General features: G+C 36.8%; 1 protein-coding gene and 1 long non-coding RNA gene across 3 annotated transcripts in view; one reads left to right on the top strand and one right to left on the bottom strand.

Annotated features, from left to right (window-relative positions):
* The window catches only part of ARHGEF38 (Rho guanine nucleotide exchange factor 38), a 121,662-nt gene that overhangs the window by 45,115 nt on the left and 55,882 nt on the right, over positions 1–20,665 (top strand). The window contains exon 3 of the mRNA XM_029942458.1: positions 13,815–13,938. Coding sequence (XP_029798318.1) covers positions 13,815–13,938 — 124 coding nt within the window. The remainder of the gene's footprint in view (positions 1–13,814; positions 13,939–20,665) is intronic.
* Positions 1–20,665, bottom strand: part of LOC115294539 — a 46,162-nt gene that overhangs the window by 13,618 nt on the left and 11,879 nt on the right. Inside the window, exons 1-2 of one of the 2 annotated variants that reach the window (XR_003909943.1) lie at positions 17,830–17,873; positions 13,738–13,920 (exon numbers count right to left, since the gene is read on the bottom strand). This is a non-coding gene — a long non-coding RNA (uncharacterized LOC115294539). Of the gene's footprint in view, positions 1–13,737; positions 13,921–17,829; positions 17,874–20,665 lie in introns of those variants that run through there. The other variant, XR_003909942.1, reaches the window with a different exon arrangement.

Here is a 20,665-nt window from a genome sequence, read left to right as displayed (position 1 = left end):
TAAGTTTATAACTAAGTAGGCCAATTTTTGGAGTGGTAATGCAAATGGTGTATCTTTAATTTCAAATTCCACTTGTTCATTGCTAGTATACAGAAAAGCAATTGACTTTTGTATATTAACTCTACATTTTGTGAACTTGTTATAATCCTTTATTAGTTCCAGCAGGGTTTTTCATAGATTATTTTGGATTTTCTACAGAGACATCATGTCACCTGTGTACAAAGACAGTTTTATATCTTCCTGCTTGATCAGTAGACCTTTTATTTTCTTTCTTGTCTTATTGCATTAGCTAGAACTTCCAGTACTGTGTTGAAAAGATGTGGTAAGAGGAGACATCCTTGCTTTGTACCTGACCTTCCTAAGAAAGCCCAAAGTTTCCATCATTAGGTATGATAGTAGCTGCAGAGTTTTTGTAGATTTTTTTTATCAAGTTGAGGAAATTCTCTATTCCTAGTTTATTGAGAGTTATTATCATAAATGAGTATTGGATTTCATCAAATGCTTTTTTCTGTATCTACTGATATGATCATGAGGTCTTAATTTTTAATTTGTTGATGTGATGGATTATGTTTTTTGAGTTTTGAATGTTGAACCAGCCTTGCATACCTGGAATAAATCCCACTCAGTCATTCTATATAAGTCTTCATGTACGTTGTTGAATTTGATTTGTTAATATTTTGTGGAGGATTTTGCATCTGTGTTCATGAGAAATATTAGTCCATAATCACAGGTCCATTTTCCTATAATGTCATTGTCTGATTTTGGTATTAGGTTAATTCTGTCGTCATATAATCATCCAGCTACTCTTCATATGTTAACTTCCAAAAATTTCAGATTATCTTCTGGGCCTCAAAAATATTTCATCTTGGCACACTGACTACAAATTTCTTAAAGTAAACTACTTTCTAAAACCCTATCTTCTCCATAAAATTACCCTGAACTAAGTGGAATCAAGATGCTAATTTCTTATAGACACGTGTTATTTGTACAGATAGTCACCCTACTCCATTCATGGTGTATTCTACCATACCACATCAAATCCAAGGGACATGTACTATACTTTTGTAAGATTTTACAATAGGAGAAACTGGGTAAGGGTATTCAGGGCCCCTCCATATTATTTTTTAAATGCGTATGAATCAACAATTATATTTAAAAATTGAAAGTTTAATTAAAAATGTAATTTCCTTATATTCTTTCCCTCTCCCTGTATCTCTTTAACTGCATTATCTTTTTATTTATTTTATTTTTTAAATGTTTATATATTTTTTTTTGAGAGAGAGAGCAAGCAGTGGAGTGGTAGAGAGAGAGGGAGAAAGAGAATCCCAAGCAGGGTTTGACCTGTCAGCGGAGAGCCTGACACAGGGCTCATTCCCATGAACTGTGAGATCAAGAATCGAATGCTTAACCAACTGAGACACCCAGGCACCCTACATTATCCTTTTAAATAAAGGTATAAAATTATATATGTCAAAACAAAATCTTTTCTTGGGGCTCCTGGGTGGCCAGTCGATTAGGCATCCAGTTTCCATCTTCGGCTCAGGTCTTGATCTCACGGTTCGTGGATTCGAGCCCTGCATCGGGCTCTGTGCTGACAGCTAACTCAGAGCCTGGAGCCTGCTTCGGATTCTGTGTCCCCTCTCTCTCTGACCCTCCCTTGCCCATGCTGTCTCTCTCTGTCTCTCAAAAATAAATTTAAAAACATTAAAAAATATTTTTTAATAAAAAAAACAAAATCTTTTCCTCTGACTCTTTACCTTGATTTCTCAGCCAAACCTTTCAATTAATTCTGTTTATTTATTGCTGTTTCAGAAAGATAGAGACTACATTTTTAGGGTATGGGCACACATTAGGTTGTTTAAAAGAAACTGTATAACATATAATAAATTCCTATCTCTTTCTCATACTATATTTGGAACATTGGAAGTCCTTTCTGGATTATAAAACAAACAAAGCCAACTAAATGCCTCTCTCATTTCCACGTCATATACAATCTAGTCCCTTTTCCCACAGAGTTCAGCAGTTCCTGAGGTCAAACTCCCCAGTCACAGGACTTCACAGACTTTCAGAGTGCAAAGATCAAAGCTAGACTGACAGTATGAAAACAAAAGCTGCTCATATAGAAAGCTGAGCACAAACAGGAATTTTGGTCACTATATTGAATAAAAATCTGAGAAAATCAAAGCAATTTATGCTAACTGTACTTGAAATGCTGGAACCAATGACTCAAAGAAACACTTTTGAATTTCTGATTTTTCTTACTGGCTTTTTGGAGTTAATGTGCTTACTTGAAAATATACTCTTGCTGGAAGACTGCTTTAAGTATCAATATATATACATATATTCCTCAATAAATTAAAAGTACTGATTTTTATGGCTACTAAGATCATATCACAATGAAGAATCCCATGGTTTATATGGCCACACCTTTATGTTTTTTTAACCTAATTGTCACCACTTTTATAAAACTACAACATTTATTACACAATCTGGGCCATTATTCCTCCATTATAAGGTCAGATACTTGAAGTCATATTAGAAAAGTCAGAAAAAATATATCAATGACTTTTTTCTCCCCTTTTTAGAACATTCGTTAATAAAGGCATTTCTTGAGGCACATGCCTGGCTCAGTCAGTAGAGTATACAACTCCTGATCTTGCGGTGGTGAGTTTAAGCTCCACTTTGAAGTTTACTTAAACAAACAGCTTTAGGGGAACCTGGGTGGTTTGGTCTGTTAAGTGTCCAACTTTTGATTTTGGCTCAGGTCATGATCTCACGTGATTTGTGGGATCAGGCCCTTGTTGGGTTCTGTGCTGACAGTGTGGACCCTGCTTGGGTTGGGATTCTCTCTATCTCTCTCCCTCTTTTTCTGCCCCTCCCTCAATCGTGCTCTTTCTCAATAAAAAAATAAACACTAAGGAGTAGTTTAAAAAATAGGCATAGTTCTTATGTGCTAGAGATTGTCCTTATGTAATGTTACATTTAAAAATAAAAATCACACAAGTCAATGGTGCTACCAACCATGATATGACTGCATTAATGTATAATAAGTACTGGCCTCTTTCTCAAGTACTGATGGAACCACTTTCCCATTTTCCCCAGGAGGGATTTTTCTGTTTTATCATCTTGGAAGGCGCATAGTTTGCTGTCAGACTGGATTCAGATCTAGATGGGTATGGAACTGGTATATCAATAGGCTAGAATGTGAAAATTCTTTGTTTGGGTAGGAAATCTCTTATCTTTGCTTGTTCAAAAAACCTCAGCTCAAAAAATGAGGGATTTTAAAAAATCTTTGTATTACAGTTTTATGATGGAAACTCTCCACAGTGTTGTTACATTTATAAGCACCTCATAAGGTCCATTTTAGGGCAACATTGGTTTTCCCTAATTTTTATTATCTACATTTGAGATCTAAACCTGCTGGGACAAGTGAAGGGATAAATGAAGGCATTTGCCAGTACAGTGCAGGGCTTGGAATGCCTAGAATTGAGAAGAGAGAGAGAGAGAGAGAGATGTGATGCACAGATCTGTTTCAATTCCTGGGGAAGTCATTCCTTCAGTCTGGGTAATGTGCTCAGAGATACTGTGCTCATTGTCTCACTTCTCAGAACTGAACTGCATAAGCCAATATTTTAATTTGCTTTTATTTGTTATTTTATTTGTGAAAAGCAGCGACAAAATTTCCATGGCTGTAATTATTATAACGATGCTATGAACCTCGCAGATGACATGCCAGAGATGTTGGGGCAGTTTTACTAAGGCACAGATCAATACAGCTGTGCAAATCAGTTCAGGGCCATACATCTTGGACTCCGCAGACCAAATAGTGCTAAGTCAGAAAGAAAACACATACTGGAGAAATAAATATTTATTATATAAGTAATATAATATATAAATAAACACTTATTTCAGGCACTTTGGATACAGACAAGGTTAGTAGTTACATGAGTTAATTAATTAATTTTAAGCCATTTGGAATATATATAAAGACATGTGAAACTCATACTTGCCCTTAAAGACTAAGGATCCCTAATTAGAGGTGACAAGACTCATAGCTATGAAAAGATAATGCATAATGCAAAGCAATAATTGATAAGTGTAGACAATAAGTGCTCTTGGAGTTCACAGAAGGGGCAGATCACTTTCAGACAGATCAACGAGGCACTATTTCATGACGAATGTGATATTTTAGTTGAATATGCAAATTACAAGATTAAATGTTTCTCAAGCATCTATTGTGTACAATACCCTCTGCTGAGTTCTGCATGGGAATCAAGGAAATTTATATCATAGTCCAGCCTTAGAAGAGTTTATAACCTGATCAAGAAAATGACTTATAAGCACATAAAAGGCCAAATAACAATCAAAGATATATTTCAAAGCAATGCTGGAAGTGATCACGACAGAAGGCAGTTTGTGATTAGTTATGCTAATTAGTTATGCAGCAAACAATTGCTTTAGACATTAGCAAAAGACACTCATTTTCCTGACCTTTTAACAGCATTTGACAGAATAATTTCCTTTTTCTGTCAACTACGACTCCACATGCACGTGGTTTCCCCCTACTACTCCAACTTCTCTAAACACCAAAGTAGATCAAGGCTCAGGCTGTGGGCCTCTTGTCTTTTGTCGACATTCACTCTGTTGAGGATCTGATCTGGTTTCATGCCTTTAAATCCTATCTGCATGCTAATAACTGACAAATGTTTACCTCCACTCTAGACATCTTCTCTGAAAGCTTGCTTTGCTTATTATATCCAACTCCCCAGTCAAATCTCTATGTGATCGTCTATAAGGCATCTCCAATTTAACCGTAGTGTAAATCTGAGCTCCTAATTTTCCCTTTAAGACTTACTCCATTATAGTCTTTTTCACCTTAGTAAATGGCACCTCTGTTCTTCCAGATACTTAGGCAAAAAACCCTAGGGTCATCCTGGAATTTTCTTTCTCTTAAAACCCATATTGGATCTACCAACAAATTCTATTAGCTCTGCTTTCAAGATTTATCCAGAATTAGACCAGTTCTCAGCTTCTCCATTACTTTCACTCGGATTCATGACCCATCAATAACCTCTTAGATTATTACACTTGCCTCATGACCCATCTCTCTTTTTCCATTCTTGTCTCAACCAAACAGCCAGTCTGATTCTTCTAAAAATATTAGTCAGATCACGTCCCTTTTCCTCTCAAAATCTTCCAATGGCTTCTCATGTCATTCTTATTAAATCTCACATTCTTATGATGACCTATGATGTTGTACATAAGGTAATTCCTCATTCTCTCTGACCTCATCTATTTCTACATTATGGTCTTCTCCGTGTTCAGTGAACAAGCCAGGAACACCACTATTTCAAGCTCTTTCTGTTTTCTTGGCCTTGAATGTCCTTCCCCTAGAAGACTCGATGGCTTGCTCTTTCGCTGCCATCAAGTCTTAACCCAGTAACACATTCCCTGACCTCCACCTCACTCTGTCTTACACTGGGTTCCCTCAGAAGCAGATCCAGATAAAAGGCATTTTAGAGCAAGTCACTTATTTGAGGGATGATTCCCTGGAGCAGCAGTCAAGGAATAAGGAAATGAGACAGAGAAGGAAAAGAAGACAATCTAGGGTACATTCAGGAGCAGATTGCTTCTGTAATCCACTGATGCTCATATCCCACTGGGGCTCTAGGGCACTGTACAAAACACACCTCAGAGTTGTGCCAGGTGATGGGTATTGATCCACCAGTTCCTGTTAAACAATGTTTGAAGGATGCCCTTGAGAATGTTCATTCCAGACACCCTGGACTTCCTTGTAGATAGAAAAGGGATCTGTGGTCAGAGAAAGCCTTTAGGTAGAGAATCAAAGAAACTAGCAGTAGGAAGCCCTTCAAATGTGTAAAGGAACACTAGGTAAGAGGTGAGACATTCCCAGGGCTATAGTTTCTCCTAAATTCCTATTTCCTTTTCTCTGCTTTATGTTATGCCAATATCATCTTACTCTATTTGCATGTGTATATTTAACTTATTTTTCTCATTTACCTGTCTCCTTTATGAGGCTTGGATTTTGGTCTCATTTTCTCATTGCCATATTCCCCAACACCTAGTACAGTGACTGGGACATGAACAGAAATAATCACTTGTTAATGAATGACTTCAGGCTGGGTGAATGGTCTAGAACATCCCTGGAGAAGGGATAGAATCTGTACCAAATAAACACTGGTTAGGCAGATGCATGGTCAGGAGAGCAGTACAAGAGACCATGAGTGGAGAGCTGCAGGCACAGAAGTTGTAAGTGAGCTAGCGTGTGACAAGTGTGAGAAGAAGCCCTTCCTTTTGATTGGAGCAGATGGTTCTTATAAAATAAAAACATTGGAGTAAGGCAAGGTAGGTCTTGGCCAGACAAAACTATCAGTCTGAGGAATTTGGGATCTTTTCTGTAGGCAACTGGGGAGAACTGAAAGTTTTAAAGGAGGAGAGTTCATCATTGTGTTGTAAACCCCATTAAACTTATGTTTATAGAAAGACTGAAAGTACTAGGCAAGCTGATTTGGGGAACCAGGAACAAAGAAAAGTTTAGAAGCCTTTTTAGAGGCACAAAATGGGACCCAATAGAGTTTTATGGAGTCACCAAAAAAAGGCTCATGGAGTGCTGGAGAGTGTGTGGTTAAACTATTGATATCTATGGTCCATGTGACACAGGAGTGAACTTGTCATGACCCTGGTTTGGAGTCTGGAACTTGGTGGTTCTGTTACTACTTGCAGTGTGCAAATGCCTGCCCCTGTGTTTTGACAACATAACTCAAGTGTTTATTCTATACGTTTTTAAAGAATTTCTAAAGAGTCACAGAATTTACTGGCTCTTCAGCTCAGAAGGGCTATTCCTAGCAGTACTATTTGTCCTCTGAGCATTTCCTATGATATTCTAAGTAAGAAATAAGGGCAAACCTGAAGACCACTCCAATGTCAGATGACTTCTTATTTGCCTATCCATGTGTCAAGGCAGATAAGAGAAACAAAGCCAGGAACCCTTGGTCAACTATCCACTTTTATCCAAGGATATCAATAAACAATTTACTTTTTTATCAGTAGTCAAAACAAAGCTTGAAATGTACTTCTCAATCCTCTTCCTTTCTCAGAGACCCCAGGAATTTCTTAAATTGGACCAAAGTCTCTGGTCTAGCCTTTACTCACCTCTGTTGGTTCTGCTTTTCCTCTTGCATGAGCCAAGTGAGATGTCTGTCCCAGAATCCCAACGTGACTTTCAGCAAAGGGACTGACATCTCTGCACTGACATAGGTCTGTCCACATTATGTCTTCTGGTCTGGGATGTTTCTGGGCAGTTTTCGGGTAAGTTGGGCATTTAGCTGCAAGATTAGTTAAGACTTGGTGTCTAGCAATGATATTGATTCAATTTGTAGTTTGACTCAATTAGCCAGTTTAGAATCTAGTTTCACAGCAGGAAATTTCACACATATAAATCAGTAGTTTTGAGAAACCTGATGAAATAATGGCTAGTTTACCCTGAAAAGCTTTGTAATCTAGAAGCCAACTGTCTGAGTAAATGCCCTGGTAATTAGATAATTATCCTAACCCTGTGGTTGCCAGGGCCTTCTGCCAACATCCTCTTCTCCACTTGCTGCAATTTCTGTCTCACAAGCCTTTCCTTCTCATTGCCTCATTAAAAAATAAAACAAGACCTGGTTCTTTCCTCTCAGAATATCCCTACTGGGTTTCCACTTATTATAGTTTTTTATACATTTTCAGCTTTCCTCCATACTCCTCTTACTTTTTCAATTAGTCTCAATATTATTGCACTTATAGGCTCAAAGATCAATAATGGGGCAAACTAATTTAGGGAACACACCTAGGCCTCCCCATAGTGCTATGCATGGAAATGCCTTGCAGAAGGGGTAGATGCGATCAAGGTTCTGTTAGACTGAACCAGATGATGTCCAAGGTAGTTTTCCCCAGTGTGAATTCTCATTAAGGGTCAGTTTAGGGCCCTATGTTGAACTTAGATTTACTGCCAAGCCACACTAAATAGAAACACTGAAGTCTTCTCCAGAAACCATTTCCGGAGAAGCATTTGATTGATTGATGGCAATCACTGTACCCTCAAAATCAATACTTTATTGTGTTCCTTCTTCTATAATTGGTGTGTGTGTATGTAACTTTAAAGTTGTGTGATTTTGATCATCAAATTAGAAGCCTAAAACATATTTCTGAATTGAGGTCAGGACAATAATATCCAATTTAGGTCCTTTAATCCATTGGTTATTAGAAGAAAACCAATGTTCATAATTGCTTCTATAATTTGCCAGGCTTATTAAAAAGCCTTAAGAAATATTAATAACTTTATGGGACCCCTGAGTGGCTCAGTTGGTTGAGCGCCTGACTCTTGATTTTGGCTCAGGGCATGATCCCAGGGTCATGAGATCGAGCTCTATGTTGGGTTCTGCACTAAGCATGGACACTGCTTGGGATTTCTCTCCCTCTCTCTCTTCCATTGTTTTCACCCCTGCTCACACACACACACACTCTCTCTCTCTCTCTCTCTAAGAAAAAGAAAGAAAGAAAGAAAAGAAGAAAGAAATATCAGAACTGATATTACAATATCAGAATATCAGAAACTACTGTACTAAAATTATGAAATTTATCACATGGAAATAATCATGTGTAAACCAGGTTTTAGGCAGGAGAGCTGCTTATAAGAGTGAAAATGACATTCTATTTAGATTTCAGAGATTTAGTGACTGGGTACATAAACTAAAGTGTTACTACATAATATTGATGTTAAAAATGGTGCAACCATTTTTGGAAAATTAATGACATGAAAAAATGTTCATGTTATGCTAAGTTAAGAAAAACAAATTTTAAAACATTTGAAATATATGAATCTTTTGTACAGATGCATACACTTAGAGCAAATTTAGCAGGACATACTTCAGAATATCAGGGGTTATTGCTGTGTGTTAGAATTATGGGTGATCATATTTTCTTTCTTTTATTTATCTGCCCATCTTTAATTTTCTACAATAAACATGAACTATTTTTATGATAATAGTTTTTTTAAGAGTTTGTTCCTAGACTTCTTTTCAATGTTCACTTTTAAAGGTGTCTGTGGTTGAAGGTCTGTGTGATACATAAGCATGTTTAGTTCTTCTTCCTTGTGGGTTAAGGCTGAGTGTCCCAAGGCTCATTAAACAGAAAACAAAAAACAGAAACAGGTGTTTCCCAAATGTAAACTAAGAAAACTTGGCCTCCGTCAGCAAATTTTCAGGTAACTGAGCACAAAGTTTATCTTTGTAGATAAAATTAAGTCGAAAGTATAAAATATCCATTTAACAACCAAATTAGATAATTTTGTTTTTTCTTCAAACTACTTTTGATCTTTATATACTGTACTTGTTATTCAGAGCCCAATAGATTGATTGCAAGGAACATTTATTGATGACTCCCACAGAGTAAATAGATCATTTGAATTGTTGTGATTAAATTCAATTTAACTTATCAAACATTTATTGAGTAACTAGGGATAGGCCCAGTAGTATATTAGATACAGTGGGGGTATTCAAATAATTCACAAAGACAAATGTCCTGGAGGAACTCACAGTTTTGACATACAGACCGATAAATTAATAAATATCCCTGATATATATAGTGGGTTTCAGCATAAGCAATGAGTAATACAAAGCAAGAGTCATGGGAGCAAGGAGAGGGAAAGGGTAATTATAACCAGGGGAACAGGAAAGTTGTCTTTGTGAGAAGTGAGATTTTTGGCTAGAAATAAATAAAAGTGTATTCGTTCCCTCTTAGTTACAAGTAACAAAATTCAAACAGCTTAAATAAAAAGGCAATTTATTAGGATTTATAAGGATATCTTGCCTTAGGCAAGGTAGATAGCTCTCCCCTCTCTACGGACGTTATGGCAATCAAACTCCCCACAAAGATGACTGCTGAAAATAGAAACTTACATACTTAGCGCTTACATCCAGGCCCTTCTATTCACTAAAGATTTGGGAAGATCCTCATTGGCCCTACGTGGAAATCTGCCCAGCCTGAGCCAATCATTGTGGCCAGCTAGGTCACATGTGGTCCCTTGTGGGGAGTGGGGAAGGGGGCAGGGCGCCATGACCGACAATTCCACCAGATCAGACAGATTTGGGGAGCTGCGGCCTCCCCCCAGAAAGCTACAGAAAAGAGAGAGGGATGGGCACAGCTACTGGACAAACACTGTCATTGCCATCTTCATTTCAGACAGGTAGAATGTTGTATGGTAATAGGAGGGGGAAGCATCTGTGAGCAAAAGGAAGAGCTCAGACTAGGCTGTCAATGCAGGGCAACACAAGAAATGCTTCAAACACAGTGCGTTTAAAGGGCTTGTGTGGTACAAAGTAACTCCACACCAGTGACTGTAGTCACTGGATTGATGAAATGTTCTGGGTGTGTTTTCCTTTCCTTAGATATTTATACCTGGGGGGTTTTGCATACACGGAACTGTAAGGTCAGGGTTATTTAAGTGTAATGAGAGCTTGCCACGTGAAGTATATCCTGTGATGAATATGTTTGTAAAGCAAAGAATTAATCCAGGAACACTAACCTTTAATTTCTGTTTTGTGCATTCGAATTATTATGTATTGACTTTGCTTACGATAATGTATACTTTAGACGAAATCTTTTTTCCTGAAAAACAAATTTTTAATCCATTTAAAATATAACTCAAGCTTTTAGAGCATTGCCTGTTTCTAGTAAATGATTAATAAATGTATATAAATACTTCCTTGAATTTATATCAATAATTATAAAGTCATCTACCACTTTTAAAAGCCTATTTGGATCAGACATTTGTTTGTTCCTTGGCAAAGCAATGACTGGATGTGAATTTAATTTATGATTCACAGAATCCCCATGGGCCCATGGTGATACAGATGATTGAAACCAGGCCAATTGATGTTTTAATCCTTTCTGTCCTTCAAAAAGAAATGAAATTAAATTCTATATTTTTGTTACTTAGTATTTGCTACATTGGGCTAAGATTATAGATAGAATATAGAATTAAATCCTTGCAAAAATGAATTTAAAATCTAAATTAGACAGATAGAATTCTGACCTTGAGAAATAAATTGCAGAAGTGACAACCTAGTGAAAAACTCAGGACCAAATTAAAAAAAAAAAAATCCAGAGGTGGCAAGATATTCTGTCAGCATCTACTGGTAATGGACTAAAGTATAGGATTAAAAGATGAATTTCCAGTTCCAACTCTGTCCTGAACTTCATAATTTTGAGCATGGTACCTCTCTTCACTCCACATGAGCTTTTCTCAAACTAATTCATATCTTACAGAGAAGTTGCAATGATCTATGAAATAGTAAATACGAAACATTTAAGCTTTTCAGAAGAAAGTTTTCACAACAAACGAAATAATAATAGGGTGCACTGTATCAATTACATCTCATCTTTCATCATATAAAGCAAGTAAATTGGGAATGAAATTTTGTTTTAGAAGGATTCATTTCAAAATATGATTTTAAGAAATGTTCAGTGGTACATCTTAAGGGAACCAATCTAGGGACACCTGGGTGGCTCAGTCAGTTGAGCCTCTGACTTCGGCTCAGATCATGTTCTCACAGTTTGTGAGTTTGAGCCCTGCATGAGGCTTGCTGCTGTCAGTGCAGAGCCCACTTTGGATCCTCAGTCCCCCTCTCTCTCTCTGCCCCTCCCCTGCTCATGCTCTCTCCCTCTCAAAAATAAATAAACAGTTGAATAATCTTTTTAAAAATAAAGTGACTCAATTTACAAAAGTTTTATTCATATACAACTTTTAGAAAACATGTTTTGCACTATGAGAAGTTACCCCATTTCTATTTAATTAATACCCAATGCATAAAGCAATTCCTTAGAATAAAGAATATGTTAAATCAGTGATACCCAGAAATATGTGACATTTTTAGCCATGTAAAATACTTATTTACAAAAAGCATTATGTAGATGTTGCCTACCTTTTAGATATTTTGCTTAATATTAAACACATTTTGTAAAATAGAAATTGAAAATCCTAAGTGTCCAAAGATTTCAGGCAGAAGAGCCATATGTGTCCTATCTTATTAAAAGGAGTACTTAAAGGAACATTTTATGAGATACTTAGATACTTCAAGAGCTAATAATGATTGCAATGTAATGATGGAAATACAGATTTTTTTTAAATACATAAAAAACTTAAATTTGAAAATTTAAATATAAAGTTAATAATTAAAATATTGAAATAAACCCACTACATAGACTCACATGGAATTTGTATACACATGAGGCTGGGAGTTTTCTTGAAGACAAGACTGATGACAGGAAGGTGAGGAATTTCCCATGATGGTTGGGAGGAATGTGGTCAGCTAGACGAGGTTGCGTGAGAAATAACTGACGTCGTCACCAAATGTTAAACAAGGTGGAATGTGAAGCAATGCTTCTGTGTTTAATAACAGAATATCTAGATCAAAATAGTGTCTGTCTCTGGCATGGGGAATAACAGATGAGTCAATGTCAAAGAAGAAGGAGATAAAGAGATGAGTAGCCTGTCTCCCTCCTCCCCCGCTTCGCCATAGATCTAGCAAGCACATCTAGAGAAATCAGTGCTGAGAGCCTGAGAAAACAGCTGCAGTGTTGACTTCCATCTCCAGAATTCCTCCACATTTGCCACTTACTCTATACCCCTTGTCCCCAATGTCCGTAAGTTTCTTGGCTCCCTTTTTTGATCCTTAGTTGAAATCCCTGTCTCTTTCATCCCCAATTTGCTGACCTGGTTTTGAACCAGCAACTCTGCTTTCTACCTTTGAAGCTCCTCCATGACTTACTTGATGATTGATGACTGGATTGCCCACCTATGACCTCACGTACTCCTACTCCTACTCCTATTCCCTGTGGTAGACAAGTGAAGCCCGTATCAATCTGTTCATGAGCCAATTGGATGCTATTTGATTATGAAAGGAGATCAGACTTAAACTCAAGAGAAAGACTTAGGGTAAGATCCAGCAATATCAGGACACAGATCTCACCAAATTCTACTTAGATAGCTTAGGATGGTTGGTCATCCCTCTACTAATCATCCAATGCCTATGACAGGATTTGGTTTCCATTACAATTCTTTATACATAGATGATCCTCAGGAAATATTTAATGAAGGAGAGATGAATAAATAAATAAAATATTATAAGCACCAGCTCTCAGATCTAGGAATAATTAAACTGGTTTTTGAGAGTGTGCATGAAGTAACAAAATATGATGAATCTTTAATTAGTAGAACATGTTTGGTGAAATTTCCATTCACATTTCTTTTAAGAAAAAAAGCAGGAAGCAATTCAGCACATCTACTTGTCATCGCTTTTAGAACATCTGTGGTTTTAGAACAGCTTTGAAAATAGTTACTTGCCTAGAGTAAGGTCTGACTTCTGCTCTATAAGCATTAAAGTGTTCTAAATTCATACACACTGGTACATGCCCTCATTGATGGCAGTTAATAAAAATACTGGTTAGGTGGCTTACATCTTCTTCCTACTCTGGTTCTTATAGGAATATGTACGTGTACATTCAACTCATTAAAACTTGGTCAAAATAAAGAAAAAGACAGAGGTAACAGATGCACCATCCCCTACTCCCCTTTTTTTTTTGCATGAAGAACTGCACATTTACTCTAGAAATCCCAAATAAGAATGTTTACAGAAACGGTTGATGGAAGCAGCATGGGCTGATATATAAAATGCTTACTTCTTAGCAGGAGAAAACGTCCTAAATACAGTGCGTCCCTCTCCATCAGCTGGTGCTCAGTGTTTTTGTTTCTTCAGATTGATCGGCTGGATGTGGATAGCTTGTTTAGCAACATTGAGTCCGTGCAGCAGATATCAGCCGAGCTGCTGTCATTGTTGGAAGAGGCCACAACAGACGTGGAACCTGCCATGCAAGTAATCGGTATGTTTATTCTCTTCTTGAGTTCTACATACAACAGGAAATAATATTTTAATGACCTCCCTTTACTTTGGTTTTATGCTTCTGACTCACTAAGCTTCCCAGGAGACGTATAAATGCTAAACCTATCTTCGGGCTCATTGTAATTACACAAACTCTGTATTTATCTTCAAATGGGTTTATATCCATTTGCTGAAGTCCCACAGTACCACTAAGCACACCATTTGCTTTTTAATTTTCAATCTTTCAACCTCTTTGCCTTCCAGATGTTCTCTCATTTTGTTTTATGGCTAACACTTACTTGATCCTTAAAGAATTAAATATTTAAATACTTTAATAGCTTTAATGATTTTAGTCCCCATGTTTTTCAGATTTTATGCCTATGAATCCATTGACTTTGGGATTGTACAATTTTTTTGCGTTAAGGGATTTTTATAATGTATAAAACACGCAGCTTCTACTTTCCCATGCTTTTCCTTTTTACTCTATATTATTTGCTTTCCAGATAGAGTTTTACTTTCAGTCATAGATTATTTTCTTACTCTGGTAAGATTTGTCATTGAAAAATCATTGAGCCAAATTTGTATTCCTTTCATTTGTTGGGAGTTGCAAAGGGAACACCGTGTTCTGAACTTTGAAGGCAGCACGCACATCTGAGAGATCATACTCATACTGCTATGGAGGCTAAGATTTCTTTAACAATTATTTTTGTATTTTAAACATAACATGCAATGTATGTTCACTACAGAATTATTGAAAGATCCCAGGAGTACAAGAATAATACGCCCCTCCAATGCCACTATCTTCCTTCTAAGTAGCCACTGTTAGCAGTTTGATGTGGATCCTTTCTGTGAGACGTACACAGAGACACAAACACACACTCACACTTTATATCTTTATTCATAATGTCTTTGCTAATGTAAATAAGGGTTATAAAACAATGAAATTGATCTTGCTTAGTATTTACGGAAGGCTCAAAGTTTCATAACCCAGGCCGATATTATGCAAAGGTGAATCAACCTTTGTAGTGTTTTACACTGCAGACCAAAAGGTCAGCTTCCTCAAAAAAGATTCTCCCACTGATATGTTTACATTCCTTACATTCCTTGTGATTGAATGTCCCTATTATGAACTGAATGTTTGTGTTCCCCAAAATGTATATGCTGAATCCTTAACCCTCAATGTAATGGTATTTGGAGTGAGGCCTTTGGGAGGTAATTTAGACTTAGATGAATCAGGAGTCCCCCCACTATGGGATTAGTGTCCTTATAAGGAAAGAAAGAGACATCAGAGCCCCCTCTCTCCTCCTTCACCATGTGAGGACACACCAAGGCAGCTATCTGCAAGCCAGGAAGGAGGTCTCTACTCGGAACAAAATCTGCTGGCCCCTTGATCTTAGACTTCTCAGCCTCCAGGACTGTGAGAACTACATGTCCTTTGTTTCAGCCCTTCCTCCCCCCAGTCTATTGTATTTTGTTATGGCCCCCGAAGCTGCCTAACAGTCTCCCTTAAGTTGTAAATATGTTTTATAAAGAAAGGACTCTATTCATTATTATTTTAGTGTGGATTCATTGGCCATTCATTTATTAATTCACTCAGTGAATAGTTATTAAGTAGCAGCATGTTCAAAGGTACTGTGTGGCATTGCTAGGTATCAAAAGATGAAAAAGGTCATCTCTGTCCTTCAAGAGTTTTCCACTGAAAAGCTCCTTAAGTTGAAGGTGTTTGTATAATACACCATCAGACTATTTCTACACTATTGCAGAACTCCAGGAGATAAAAAGAGTATTTCTAGGTGGGGAATCACAAAAGGATTCTCGAAGATGTTACTTGGACTCACAGTTACAGGTCAGATTTCAACAAGTGAGGTCCAGGTCCAGAAAACTAAGGAGAAGCAGCAGCAGGAACAAAAGCACGGACAGCAAATGCCAAATGCCAAGCATTTTTAGGACATGGTGAGAGATCAAGCCAAGCAGGAGTGAAGGATTCATGGAAGGAAGGAGAAAGAAATGAATCTGTCAGTGTAGAACAGGGACAGACTGTAGTTGGAATCAAATTTGGGATTTACACTGCAGTTACTGAGGAGGCATAAAAGATTTTTTCAGCAAGGCTGTGATGAGACATACAAGTTTCTGGAGAAAGAAAACTATGGTAGGTATGAAGAGAATGGATAGGAGGACAGAATGAGTCCGGGGCCTGTAAATAGGTTGTTATAAATAATTCAGGTGTGTGGTCACAATTTTACCACTTCTAGGCTAAAGTGGATACAGTGAGACTCTCTTCCGATTGAAGAGAAATGTCAGATAAAACATAAATGAGATTTAGGGGTTGGTTGCACGTGCTGGAGTCAAAGACAATTTCAGGTTTAAAAAGAGAAGTATCCTTATTTACCTAGAACATTCTGGGTTAAGCTTTCTGTTCTAGCATTCAGTCCAGTTTAACCAAAGGATTTTCTCCTTTTTAAGGAGGACCATTATTAATAGCTGCACTAAAAGAGATTTGGTAAGACATCTGCATTTCACTTCAATTTCTAACCAGTCTCTCCTAATAGAATATAAGAGGCGGTGCACTTGACATAGTTCTCACCATAACACATTCTAAAATCTGAAAGACAGGCCATGTCTCCTTTCCCAACCTTATGAGGTATAGCATGCACAACACTGGCGGATAAAAAGACGGCAGATGGATATGAGCAGATGGTAACATGTTCTGGTGGTGGCAGGAGGTGTACCTGATGCTACAGATCCTGCTGTCCACTAGGTATAGCACCTAGTATGTCATGGTCCACGATGGGTGGCCCACGATGGGTGGCCCATGCCATGACCTGTGAGAGGCATAAAGCCACCAGGATAATAGTCAATGGGTTGTAGTGAAACATGTAAGGAATTAGAGATGAGATGTAAGTAAGATATGTGTGGGAAGTAGAGGCTTAGCAGCCCTGCGACAGAGGTATCCAGATACTGTTGCTACAATAGTTTGGTAATTTATCTTATGATATGAATCCATAACTTTTTATCATCAGGTTATGCTTATTTTATTTTGCAATAAACCCTTCCAGAAGCAAGCATTTAATCTATGCATATTTAATAAACATTAAGTATTGATCTTCTGTTTCTCAAGAAAGTCAGTGATGAACCCATAACACACAGGATACTTACCATCCACCATGGGGTCCTAAATGCTATTGCTGACCATAGGACAATCAGAAGACAGAAATCTGAAGAAATGGCAACATCTATATCAAAAGTTAGTTATTGTTTTAAGAAGATTGTGCCCATATTTTATATGAAAAAATTTTTTAATGTTTAATTATTTTTGAGAAAGAGACAGAGCACTGGGGCGGGGGGGAGGGGGGGGGTGGCGGCTGGCAGAGATAAAGGCAGACAGAATCTGAAGCAAGCTCCAGGCTCTGAGTCATCAGCACAGACGCAGGGCTCAAACTCACAAACATTGAGATTAGGACCTGAGTTGAAGTAGGACGCTTAACCAACTGAGCCACCTAGGCGCCCTTGTGCCTGTTATTTTATTTTATTTATTTATTTATTTATTTATTTATTTATTTTTGCTCTTCCCATTTTCTTTTTTTTTCTTTTTTTTAAAGTAGTTTATTGTCAAACTGGTTTCCATACAACACCCAGTGCTCTTCGCCACAAGTGCCCTCCTCCATCACCACCACCCCTTCCCCCCCTCCTCCCCCTTCAACCCTCAGTTCGTTCTCAGTATTCAATAGTCTCTCAAGTTTTGTGTCCCTCTCTCTCCCCAACTCTCCCCCTCCCCCTGGTTGTGCCTGTTATTTTAAAATCTTGACATTTGCATTTGCTGACCATGCTTCTGTTCATGTCCCTACTTCACTTGGAAACTTCTTAACCTCCTTCCCACTTGTTAAAATCTTACCTATACTTTAAAGCTCAAGTGCATGTGGTTTAATACTTGCAGCTGCAGAAAGTGAGTTTCCATAGCATTATATGCAGCAGGACTTCATTAGGTTAAGTGACAGTTCTCCTAAGTTAATTTCTCTCATTTTTAATTCTGAGTTTCCTTGGGCCTGTGACAAATGTAAAGCGATGGCTATTAATGAATTGGCACAAATAGAAGCAGAGTTTACAAACAGTTAAATTGTTACACTTTTGTTACAGTGTGAGATGAGTTAAATTTTAAAAAATCAATTAATTCCAATAATGATTTTAAAATGTTTAACCAATTCACAGAACTGAAGAAAAGCTTTTGGAAGTTTATTGTAGCAAAGGTGAATTTTCTGACCTTATTGTAAATGCTCCTGTTATTTTAAAAAGTGAACTAGAGAATGCAAATGATAATATGAATGCATATTTGGGGGAGCACAGCAAATCAGGAAAATAATGTTTTTACCAATGTAAGAAATCTATGGAGCAGGAATTTACTTAAGATTGATTGTGGTGATTATGTACAAAAGATGTGATATTCTGTAAATTGAAATAGTAACTGGTCAAAATTCACACATCATTTATATATACAAACTTAGAGTGAGCTACATACAATATTTGGAGGATAAAGTTGATGTTACTTTAAAAAACAATCTTATGCATGACAGTAACACTTTATTTGCTTCTAGTGTCACTAATCAATGTTTAGAAATAGACTTCTGTTCAAAATTAGTTAAAAGTCTTTAGTTAGAATATTCAACAAAGAAAGGGAGGAAGTAACATTAGCTTTTTAATCTTTAAAATTATAATTATTGGGCACAAAATTGCAAATGGGAAGGCACTGAAATTTATTCCTACTAAAACATGGATTAGCTTTAAAAATGAGAGTTTCTAGTGTGTAAAAGATTTCATTTTAAAATTCTATAATTCTATCTTAGAAAACTTGACTTACGGAAAGAAGTTTTTATGGTGTTCCTATTAAATAGGATAAAGTTATATACTGTACCAGATTTTATAAGATCTATATTTGGAAAAATATTCAAAAATCATGAATAGAAACAACTTATTTGGTAAGCTTATTTTGCAAAAATAAAGAAAAGAATCCAAATGGAGGCTAAAAGCCAATACTTGTGAAAATATTTCAGCTCAACTATTTATCTATTTCAATATAGAGAGATGTATAATTAGAATTTTAATATTTTCCACTTAGCAGAATTGTCTTTAAGCTTATTAAGTGCCTCTGTGCTTATGTAAGAGTATTTCCTCAATTAAAAAAAATTATGGCCTATGTATGTGAGCAGCAACATATATAATGATAGTATTGGATTTTAACCCATAGAATAAAATAAATATTGAGTTCATACAGATATAAATAAAAGAGGAGAAAGGAAAGGTCTTTCTTATAGTAGATTTCAATAATATAGAAGGAAAGAGGAAAATCAAAAACCATTAGACAAACACTACAGTCATTATTGTTGCAGACAAAATCCATTGATCAGTGCTTGATTTAGTGCATGAAAGTTTGAGGAGAACTATGCTTTTCATAGTTTCAAAGTTTCTTCTAAGTGATTATTAACCTTAAAAGGAAAGATGGTAACTTTACAGTGAGAAATCAGGCAGAGACCATCTAATCCAAATGATCAAGGTCAATGATACCAGGAAATAACACCATTTGCATTATAGTGCAAAACCTATAGTACGATGCACTGAGGGGGACACAACTTCATACCTGTAATACTTTTGCCCAAAATATGTGTGATTATATTCATTCATGAGAAAACATTAGACACTAGCAAACTCATATAAGGGACCCTTGACAAAATAATGGATTGATATTCTTCTAAAATGTCAAATTCATTAAAGAAAAGGTAAGACTGAGGAACTGCTGTAATTTAAGATTGCAGAAGACTAAGGAGGGGTAACAAATAAGTGCAAGTGGAAACCTAGATAGATTCTAGAACAGTAAAAGAACATAGTGTTGACATTCGAATATGGTGCTGTGTTTAGTTAATAGGACTAAAGCAAACCTCATTTCCTTTTCTGACAATTGTACTGTGGGTATCCGAGATTTTAACCCTGGGGAAGCTGAGTGAGGGACATCTGGAAACTACCTGTACTATTTTTACAATTTTCTGTTAAGTATAAAATTAGTAAATAAAAAGCTAAAAATAACTATGGTTTACAGAGAAAGCGCAATTGAACATATTCACAATTTCATTTACAAATTATAAATCGAAACTTTGAGGAAGATTATAGAAAAATAGATCAAAAAATAAAAAAGTAAGGCCATATTTATTTATTTAATATAATTTATTGTCAAATTGGCCTCCATACAATACCCACTGCTCATCCCAATAAGGGCCCTCCTCAATGCCCATTACCCACTCTCCCCTCTCCTCCACCTCTCCATCAACCCTCAGTTTGTTCTCTGTATTTAAGAATTTCTTAGGCCATTTTTAAAAAGAGAGAGTTGAAGTCATATTTTAATTTCCCTACCATTTACATCTGGGTTAGCATTATGGCTTGCTTTCACCAATAAAATGTGGTAAAATGATGTTCTACAACTGCCTTGTGACATCCACTCTCTGCTCAGGGACAGAGAAGGCCCAAACTACCCAATCATGTCAATCAACACAGTCAAGGCCTTGGACATGTGAGTATGGCCTCTTCAGCCAGGTGGTTACAGATTACAAACACGTGAATAAACTCCATCAACAACACCTGGAGACAAGCCGTCCCAGCTGAGCCTCACTCAAATTGTCAATACAGAGAATTGTGAGCAAATAATGTTATTTCAAGCCTATAAGTTTTGGGGTGATTTTTTTTTT

The sequence above is a fragment of the Suricata suricatta genome, chromosome 1 (genome assembly GCF_006229205.1).
Source record: "Suricata suricatta isolate VVHF042 chromosome 1, meerkat_22Aug2017_6uvM2_HiC, whole genome shotgun sequence".
NCBI lineage: Eukaryota > Metazoa > Chordata > Mammalia > Carnivora > Herpestidae > Suricata > Suricata suricatta.
This window is presented reverse-complemented; position numbering and strand designations above follow the sequence as displayed.